The sequence below is a fragment of the Scomber scombrus genome, chromosome 16 (genome assembly GCF_963691925.1).
Source record: "Scomber scombrus chromosome 16, fScoSco1.1, whole genome shotgun sequence".
Classification (NCBI taxonomy): Eukaryota; Metazoa; Chordata; class Actinopteri; order Scombriformes; family Scombridae; genus Scomber; species Scomber scombrus.
This window is the reverse complement of record NC_084985.1, coordinates 14,066,995-14,077,754: the sequence shown is the minus strand read 5'-3', so window position 1 is coordinate 14,077,754 and position 10,760 is coordinate 14,066,995. Positions and strand designations below refer to the sequence as shown.

At 40.7% G+C, this 10,760-nt stretch overlaps 1 protein-coding gene across 1 annotated transcript; it reads left to right on the top strand.

Moving 5' to 3' along the window:
• Positions 1-3,123: 3,123 nt before the first annotated feature.
• On the top strand, positions 3,124-10,405 carry LOC133996654 (transcriptional repressor scratch 1-like). The gene is made up of 2 exons (XM_062436260.1): positions 3,124-3,247; positions 9,630-10,405. The coding sequence occupies exons 1-2, from the start codon at positions 3,124-3,126 to the stop codon at positions 10,403-10,405; spliced, it is 900 nt and encodes a 299-aa protein (XP_062292244.1).
• Positions 10,406-10,760: the final 355 nt, after the last annotated feature.

Sequence of the window (10,760 nt, the reverse complement as noted above, 5' to 3'; positions counted from 1 at the left end):
TTTACAGTAAAGTTGGAAACATTTTCTGTCCAGCATCTAAACTTTTGAAATATTTGCATATTTATAGTTTCTGGAATTTCTATTGAGGGAGAACAAGTATATGTCATTTTAAAGGCAGCTCCAGTAATAGTTGGATGACTGGCTCTATTTAGCCAGTGATTTAAGTCTAGCAGTGATCTTCAATCTAGCCAGCTAATAGGTATAGTGGTAATAGACAATAATTACTTGTTATGGTAATATTGGATTGCAAGGCTGTTTGTAATCTGTTGAATTACAAACAGCAACCAACAAGTCAGCAGCAACATTTGCTGATTGTTTTTGTGTCCAGACAGGAGAATTTAGCTGAGCTTCCCGAGCTTCAGACTAAGACGACACACATTACAATGTCAGCTAGGGCAGAAGCAGAGCGAGAGGGCAAGGGTCAAATAAGAGTTAGAGGGAGACGAGTGAGGCCTGGTGAAGAGCAGGAAAGAGTAAAAGCTCTCCATGAACAGAGAAGGACACATACAGGCGTTGGTTTAGGCTACCCTAAAGTAGTTTATTTGTAAGAGGTGCTTCATTGGTTTATAAACACCTACAAGATGTAAAGACAAAGAAAGAAAGCTTAAAACTTACAGCTACTTCTGAGTAGATTTATGTAGTTCTATGTCTTCTGTTCCCTCATCAACTTCTTCAAGATATGGACCTGGAGGAGTACCAAAACCTGGCCGGGGAGCTGTAGCGGACCTGGAGTACCATGGTGCACATGTGGAAACTGTAGAAACATGCCGACAGACAGAGAGAAGTTGTGCTGTGGCCAGGACCCTGCAAACTGCATTTCCAAACTACCACATTTCTCCCTGTACTGCCTTGATGAAGGAAATTGGAGGATGTGTTGGTAGTCGGACAGGCAATGAAGCCAGGGGATGACTGTTACACTGCTTACAGGCAGTACATCTTTTGGCAACATGGTGCTCTTGGTCAGGGAAACAGGCTGGTCATCCCCAGCTGCTATATTTTGTCCATCAGGGACCAGTAACCTGACCCTCGTGGTCAGTACACAGATTTTATTCCTGGCACATTATAACCCAGTGCAATCTCAACTAGATGCACTATGTAAATCATCAGTTTACATATTTAATATGTATTTACTATATATTATATTTATGTAGTTGTTCATTGTTGTTTTATTTGGTCTTTTTGCATATATTGTAGATTTTTCATGGTATTTGCTACTAAAACAGCTTAATTAGTTATAAATGGGATTATTATGAACTTCATACAGGATAAATGTGTTGCGCTCATCACACAACATTGAGTATAGATAAACATTTACATTAATATACTGCAGATGCTGGTCAAGGGAATGTTAGACATGTAATTAGGACACTGGCACTAAGAGATTAATCTATAGCCGTAACACTACATACAATATATATACATGTAGTGTTGTAGTGTTTGTGAATGATTATTTACTTACTTCTAACCATTACATGACAGGCTTCTCACAAATATGAGTTTGGTGTTTGATTTGATTGTTAGATAATGAATATGTACAAATATTCACAAAAAAGTCTTGGTTCAAAGTAACAAAATGAAATAAGATAAACGGAAATACTCTATTATCTGATTATCTGTGTTTCCATTATTTCAAATTCCATATTTCAAATAGCCTAATGAGGTGAACATATCAACCAAAAAGTAATACTGGTCAGCAGAAAGATCAGGTTTCAGCTCTGAATGCTAGGTTCCCAGCAGTTTTTCCCCTCCAGTTTATCAATTTGTTCAATATAATTTCAGTTTATAGACCCGGAAACGCCAACTCCCCCCAGTCTGCCTCTGTACCTTTTAATTGAACTGAGATAAAATTCAGGGCGAGCGAGCACTTAACACTATGTAATTAAATCCCTCCTCGGCCATCTCCGCGCGCCACTGCTGGTCCCACAAGAGAAGATGCTCCTTTTTTTTTCTTCTTCTCCTTCTGATGAATAAAATTAAGCACTCCCATTTCTCTCTCTCTCTCTCTCTCTCTCTCTCTCTCTCTCTCTCTCTCTCTCTCTCTCTCTCTCTCTCTCTCTCTCTCTTGGCCTATAAAGCCGCAACAGCTGATCTCGTGCATCAGAGAGAGCCGCAGCTCCACATGCACTGAGCAGAGGAGAGAGAGGAAAGAGTGAAAGAGCGAAAGAGAGAGAGAGAGAGAAAGAGAGAGAGGGGGAGTTAGCGACGGGGAGAAAAGCTGTTTTGGTCTTAGTTTGGTTTTAAACAACATTTTGTGCAATATTTTGAAGGAACTGAGATGACATCTTGGCTGAGAGTCTTTCCTCGGATGCTGAAGTCTTGTGATGGTCTTGATACGTTTTCTGGACTCTATCGGTGGTCTTATTGAACCCATTTAGCCTTCGCTCTTCTGTGATCGGTAGCCCATCGTTACAACTCGTTACTCGCGTCTTTTTCTACTTCTTCTGAATGCACCGGCACATCCAGCGGCTTGTTTACGACAAACATCCAGATTTTGTTGACTCGCCTATATCTGCATGGGAATTTCCACCGGAGTGTGTTTCGCTTTCAATTGAGCGGACTGAGTCGTTTTGCTCTGTTTTTCTCTCTTTTTCCTCTGGTGCTGAACGGACAGCGGCGGTCGGTGGTTGGCTGTGGCACACTGCGAGCTGAGAGGAGCTGTCCGGTGCTGAAACGGGGAGTTAAAAAAACAAAAACGTCCCTTTTCTGGAAGACAAATAAACAAACAACACGCACAAAAAAGAGGTTTTTACTGGAATGTTCTTCTTCCATGTTGAGGGGGCAACAGCCATACATGAACCGGTTTTTATTTATTTTTGGACCTTTTCAGAGCTCCACAGGTCTTCATTCAAGGATTCAACAGTTACAGAGAACACAGAAAGTCTGTCACTGACAAACGTGAGGAAAAAATAAATATTAGATATGCTAAAAATACTAAAAACGAGCGATTCACTTCTCTGATCTAAAAAAAAGCCATGCTCCAGCAAACAAACGCACCTTGAATCAAGTGATAAAGCGTTCCGTACTTTCACGTCGTTACACCTATAAGGTTTTTTCGAAGTGGTTGGAAGATACAGAGAGTGTGTGTATTTCGTATGTTTGTAGAAGCAACTCTACTGTCCCATCATGCCTCGGTCTTTCTTGGTGAAGAAAGTCAAGCTGGACGACTTTTCGGCTGCTCAGCTGGAGAGTTCATACGGGCACAGCCGAAGAGAAGAACTGAGTCTGCGATTCCATCATCATGACAAAGGTTAGTCACCATCCCACCTACACACACACACACACACACACACACACACACACACACACACACACACACACACACACACACACACACACACACACACACACACACACACACACACACACACACACATACACACACGACACCCATGCACGCACAGACACGCACACAATGTCTGTCACACAACATCAAGGGCATTTTTTTATCCCCAGATTTAAAGCATTAGTCATGACTGTTTGAGAAGGAGGAGTGAAAAGGAATTACAGGGTCAAACTCAGGTGACAACCCAGAAATATACCAATTGCATGCAAATGCTATTCATTTAATTCTTTTTTTCTTTTTCTTGCAAATGTTATTTCTGTAAAGCAGTAGGTATTATGTGTATGCCACGTAGGGAGAAAACACACACGCTCAGGGCTATAAAAGAGACAAATGTTGTTTAAGGTGATGAATGTGTGGTAAACCTCGACCCTCTCCACAGCCAGGTCAGAGGTCAAGACATTGAACAGCGTTTTTTCTCTTCAAAGGCACTTCAACAGGCAAATCTATAAGTGAGAATATTGAATTTCCAATTTCCCATTTAAGGATGACCTACTATACTCATGTGAAACGTGTCTTTTTTAAAGGCATATTTGATTGTGAACACATTTTCCCTTTTGGACAAACAACAATTTATCACATAAAAACACAAATTTCACATCTACAGAGATTGATGTGATCAAAGCGCCCATGCTTTAATTACACACATGAGGTTTTCAGATGTGAATTTCTTGGCATGGGCAAGCTCCAGGCTCTTTGCTGTGCCAACATATACAGCATCCTATTACTTATAACAAATAAAACTGTATTAGTTTTAACATTTAACATCTAAATTTGTCATATTCTGTCATTTCAACACTCTTATAATCATGAAATGAATTCTGATGATGCCACATGATGTGAAAATGATTCATATTCCTTTACACTTAACAAATTAACACATATTCAACTCTCAATTATATCGCATTTTCTCCATAGAGAGGATGAAGACAGCTGATTAACAACAGGGAGCCAAAGTGGTGAGATCATTGCTGAAAAGCATGCTAAATAATGATGTCAATATGTCAGCGCCACACTTGTGAACTGGGATTCTCTCTTGCTCTGTTTCCCACTGTGTTATTCAAATCACTTTTCTTCCCAGAAGATGCTAATTTCCTTTCCAGACTGATGCAATATTGCCTAGCTAAACAGACGTTAAATGATTCCCACGCATAATCCTGAATACAAAGAAAAAATACAATACAGTCAGTGGGAATGTGCCATGAGTCAAATGTCACTAGAAAAGTATTGATGAAATGCATGTCTAGAGTTTCTGAAGGCTTACATTTGGTTATTGATGTCTGTTTTGGATGCATTAAGAGTTAAAATCCAGAAAAGAGGAGCTTCATGGAGTGAGGGGGTTAGGAGTTTAACAAAGGTACCTTTAGTTAAAGCTGTATTAATATTTTCTGTATTAATTCTTAGACCTAATTACATTGTAAATCTCACAGTCATGAACCATCTGACAAAATTACCCAATTGCAAAGCTGTATGAAGGTTTTTAGCCCATTTAGCTGATTATTTTTATATTTCCTGAATGGTTCAGTCCCGCTGATTACAGTACATCAACCCTATTTCCGGCGACAGCGGGCAGCTATTTTCAGAAAATAAGCTCTGATAAACCCACAGTGTGCTGTTCAGCATCAAACAGCAGACAGACCAAATTAGTGACTAGCTGGTGAACCTTGAACATCTAAAGACCCCTCATTTTGGCAGGAAATTGTTGAAACCAAAACAGAGCTAAAATGAGGATATGGAGGAAGGAAGGAAGGAAGGAACTTTGTAGTCCACACGGTGGAAAATTATCTTTGGTTTCACCATGCGACACCAAAAAACCCCCAACAAAACAACACAAAACAGGACAAATGACAAACATAGCATGAACAAAGTCTTCTAAACTACATAAATACAGTTCAAAAATAGTTATAATGTTATAATGCAAAAAATACAGTAGAATAAATAAAACAATATAATGAAATGGGAGGCAGCTTAAGTTTTTTTTTTAAATTCAGGTTAGGCTATTCAGTATCCTAATTGCATTTGGCAAGGAAGACATGTGGTGCTATACACATTTTTGGTGGCTCTTACTATCCATAGTGCATCCCTGAGGGTAAAAGCTCAAAGTGTGAGTGCAGAGGGTGGGAAGGATCACTAATGATCTGGGAAGCTTTGCTTGTTATATTTCTGTGCTTCCCTATAATTTTTGCAGCAATGTTTACTATTCTTTGCAGTTTCTGTCTATTTCTAGCATTAAAATTTCCACATGACCATACTGAAGAATGAAAAGCTTTATTATTGGTCTTGTTGTCAGGTTGCCAGAGACACAACTCTAGCAGGAGTGTTGCTTTTAATCTGTTGGATTAATGAGGCAGTTGTTTGTCATCACAATTTTAATAACAGGATTATATGCTGCGGTTGTGTGTCTGACAGTTTGTTTTGGTGGTCGTATGCCCCCTAGTGGCCAAAAAAAATCAATGAATGCAGCTTTAAAGAACTAAAGAAAAATCGTTGCTGTTGCTGCACAGGGAGAAGTGTGAAACACTGATGGTGCAGCCTGGTGGTTTTCACATTGTACCAAGGTCAAATGTGAGATGAAGAGATCCCAGGTGCTCAGATGACAGAGTGAGCAGGGAAACATGGAGACAGCAGCAGCAGCAGTGGCAGTGTGGCAAGCTTGTAAAGACTGAGACTGCTATCCCTTGTTATAAATATAATAAGAGTTCGACTGAAGCAACTGCAGCTTGTTGCATACGCACACAAACACACACATACACACACACACACACACACACACACACACACACACACACACACACACACACACACACACACACACAAATGCACACACTTACTGCTGTGTTTCTGTCAACTCGGCACATTTCCCAGGCAGCCTGCACAGCTGAGTGCACAGCATCACATACACATACACACACGCACAGAGGAAACACTCTGTGACCTACAATTGTCCAAAGCACACAAGTGTGTGTCAGTTACTGCTGGTTTGGATCAAAAATTAAATTGTAGCTTGCAGCTTTTCTCTCTCTCTTTCTATCTGTCATTTTCTCTCTGTCTTTCTTTCTCTTTCTACTGTAGTTCCCTGTATTTCAAAGACATATAAAAGAAGGATGGCTGTGGTTTGGCAGAGTGTTTTAATCTTTAATAAGCATTTAGAACAGCCATCAGCGCTAATGCTATTGAGGTACTTTGAAATGAATACAAAGTTGACACAGCGAGACTGAGACAGTTGGAGAGAGACAAAGACAAACAAACAGAGATGGCACACAGATGCTGAGACACAGCAATTACCATTCACAACACTTTAAAAAAGAAGATACCAACGGAATGGTCATGTTTAATTGGCAGGGATCATAGAAAGAGCTTCTGTGAGAAAAACACACCAGCACATATTTACACTCTAAAGCCAGGTACTGAGGGTTTTTTCTAAATCTCTGTGCTTACTAGCTGTCAGTCACACACGCACAACTCAGTCTGGTCCTTAGCACCTTCACAGCAGAGTAAACAAATACATCAAGAGGAAGAGGTGACATGAGACAAACTGAATACTGTAAGATAATATAATTGGATAAGCCATTTTTACCATGAACCAAACTAAGGTCAGTCACAGACAGTTCAATCTGTCTAGCACACAGGTCCAAAGCATTGCGTTTTGCCTAGACTGGAATTAAAATGGGTATTGATAGTCATTATTCTTAGCGGGATGAATTCAAACATTTCTGTGAATTTTGAATCCAGAATCTCCTTTTGTGCCACTATCACTAGGACAAACTTCAACAAAGGTCTTCACAGTAGTTTTGTTGTTCAACCCAATATTTTATTACATGCTTTATTTTAACATGACATATTTAGTTTTTTGAATGATATTGATACTATTGTAAAAAGAAGATTTTCTTGGTGTACATTTTAAGTAGAATGCAATATTGTTAGTGCATAAAACTTTTTGAATTCATTACATTTCCATCATTTAACAACTGTCCCTCCTTAGGAGGAAGTGGTTATGAGAAGAAATAACAACAAGTGGGGGTTTTCTTCCCACTTGGTGTTTTTTGTTCATTTTTCCATACTCGCTAACAGAAGCTTTAATACTTCTCCCAGTATTTGGTATTAGTGGTATTAGTCCCATGCAGTGATATTGTTTTTCTGTTAATCTTTGAAGGGAAATAGAACATCTGCTGTGAAGGTTCCCTTGAGCAAGGCCATGACCCTTCGTGTGGTGGAGCTGTTCAATGTCCAGCAGGAGAAGTCAAGTCAAGTTAATTTGTATTTATATAGACCAGTATTATGAATTTCCCTCAGGGGGCTTTACAAAATGTACAGCAATACAATATCCTTCATCCTTGATTCGAATAAGGAAAAGCTCCCCACAAAAATTAAAAAAACTTTAATGGGGAAAACATCGAAGAAACCTCAGGAAAAGAGACAGAGTAGGATCTCTCTTCTAGGACAGACAGACATGCAAAAGATGTTATGTGTACACTATAGATCAGATACCACACTTACAGTATGGAAATCAGGATACCATAATTATAGATAAATTGATAACATATATGAAGAATATGTTATCAATTCTATTTTTTCGAGTAATTGTGAAGCTCTTTAACATCCCCAAGACTAGTGCTACTTTTAATCAACTTTACTTGGTTAAATAAGGTTCAAAACTTTACTCATGCTCTATAAAACAACACACACACACACACACACACACACACACACACACACACACACACACACACACACACACACACACACACACACACACACACACACACACACACACACACACACACACACTCACTCACACACACACACTCACACACACAAACACACAGTATTTGTCCCAGAGTGCAGTAATTGAATATTCATGATTTCTCTCTCTCTCTTTCTCCTCCTCGCTCTCTCTTTTGCCTTCATCTTCTGTCTTCCTCTGTTGCTCCGTCTTAATTAAATTCAAAATGTTAAATTAGCATGAGCGCTGTAAACAGTATTGCCAAACCACCTAACCACAATCACTAGCATAACATCTCTTTCTCTCTCCTACATCTTTTCATTCTTTCTCTCTTTCCATCTCTCTTCTCACTGTGCTTCTTCTGTCTCTCCTCGTTCCTCTATCTCTGTCTCTTGTTCTCATCACATTATCGACCAACTTCTGAGCTTTTCTCAGAACTGCATTATGAAATGCTATTACCAGCAGTAGTATCTCCTCTGCTGCCTGTTTCTAAATGCTCAGAGAGTGCTAATTGAAATGGAGAGCTATTGATCGGCATAGATCCACAGGAGTCATGGCGGTGTTGTATTGGCTCACAGTCTCTCCTTGTGTCTCTTAGAGTTCAGCCTGTTGAGCGTAGAAGCCAATAATAGAAATAATGAAGCAACTGACATCATAACATGGCAACAAATAATTGATTTCAGGGTGCCCTTGAGCAAAGCACTAGACCCTCCAGCTGCTGTAATAGAGATGCTCTGAGTACAGCAGTTGAAGTCTTGGCAGTTCTGTGGTGTCACTGTGTGCAGCTGCAGACCTGTCAGGAAACGTGCAGCCGATGAGGATCGAATGCGCTCACTGAACCCTCCTATGAAAAATAAAGAGTTCCCAGTGTAAGGAAAGTGTCTCCTCCTTGCTGGCAAAGACATAAAAGCACTTACTACCACTATAAATACCACAACTGCTTCTGCCTTTTCCCTTATCCTTCTTCCTCACTTTATACCATCTCCAAAAATGCTTGTGTTTTAGTCACACTGTATCTTGTATCTGGACCAGAACTGAATTTCCTGCATCTCTTTGTCTCACCAGTTAACAGTAAAACAAAAGTGTATCTTAAAGTATAATGCACATGTTGTTAATGTAATCCTGAGGGGTCTGATTGATATTTAGAAACCAGAGACGCCAGACTATTGTCAGTAATGTTATCAGTAGACAACATGCTTTGTTAATAATGAATGAGCTTCGGTAAATGAGTTTGATTTGTGTGTTTTACAATTATTACAGGAGATCATTTAAATTTAATTGGTAACAGTAATGTCTTAAAGATTTTTTTAAATATCTACTGAAATAGTGACTCCTCATAAAAGAGCAGCTGTAGGTTTTAGTTCATGGTTTTGGAGAAACTTGTCAATACTCACATGTCAAAGAGTGGAAAGGATGAATCCTTTTGAGCATTTTCAGGTTTCTATATCACCTTTGCAGTACTTACACAGCTTCCCTGTAAAGATGTTCAAACCAATCCATTACTAATTCCCAATCAATCACTCAGCTGTGGGCAAATAATTGATCTTTTCCTCTGTCTCTCTTCAGGTTATGTCAGCGATTATCTGAGTCCATCTCCTTATGATGATGTGGTGGGAAGCGACTCATCGGTCATCTCTAAAGTCCCCTCCCCAAGCCACTCGTCAATTATCTACAGCCGCATCGACGACACCTACACTGGTATCCATGGTGACATCCACGGTGATTCGGACCAGCCGGACAGCCCGCGGTCCGAGGTGTCATCATCAGCCGGTGGATACATCAACGGGGACGCGGCCGTGAGCGAGGGCTACACAGTGGACGCATTTTTCATCATGGATGGACGATCACGGAGGAAAGCTGCGGCGAACCCTAGAGGAGCCGCCCAGAGGCACAGCTGCAGCGAGTGCGGCAAAACGTACGCCACGTCCTCCAACCTGAGCCGGCACAAGCAGACGCACAGGAGCATAGACAGCAAGATGGCCAAGAAGTGCCCCACATGTGGGAAAGTCTACGTGTCCATGCCTGCGATGGCCATGCACCTGCTGACCCACGACCTCAAGCACAAATGCGACGTGTGTGGAAAAGCGTTCAGCCGACCGTGGCTGTTGCAGGGTCACATGCGCTCGCACACGGGTGAGAAGCCGTTTGGGTGTGCGCACTGTGGCAAGGCGTTTGCTGACCGGTCAAACCTGCGCGCTCACATGCAGACGCACTCGGCCTTCAAGCATTACAAGTGTAAACGGTGCGACAAGACATTTGCTCTCAAGAGTTACCTGAATAAGCACTACGAGTCGGCGTGCTTCAAGGGGGCTTTCTCCCCTATGAGCTCACTGGACGAATGATGGGTTTTGTTTTCTTTATTTATATGTTATTAAACTCCTTATTTTCCTGCTTCCCCTAACAAGAAGAGCAGTATGCCTGAGTACTGACGGGGAGTGTTTTCCTTGCTAGGATCAGAGGTAAAAGACAAACAAAAATAGACTAATGACATGTCCATTTTTATCAAGACCCTTCTAATCCCTCTTTTGTCTCCTCTGTCCTCATCTGGAGGTGGAGTAAACCAGCTGGTACACTTTGGATGCCGGATTTAGATTGTCACCTGCTTTCGATAAGACACGTCCCCTTCTTAGGCTGTTTAAAGTATCTGTGAAGATAAATAAAGCACAGCACATCTAGCTCATCATTTCTGAAGATATC

What these genes read in the sequence shown, in the direction of transcription:
- LOC133996654 (XM_062436260.1), top strand. Translation starts at nt 3,124, where the DNA reads ATGCCTCGGTCTTTCTTGGTGAAGAAAGTCAAGCTGGACGACTTTTCG. An exon ending in ATTCCATCATCATGACAAAG is followed by an intron (nt 3,248 to 9,629) that starts GTTAGTCACCAT and finishes GTCTCTCTTCAG; the next exon opens with GTTATGTCAGCGATTATCTG.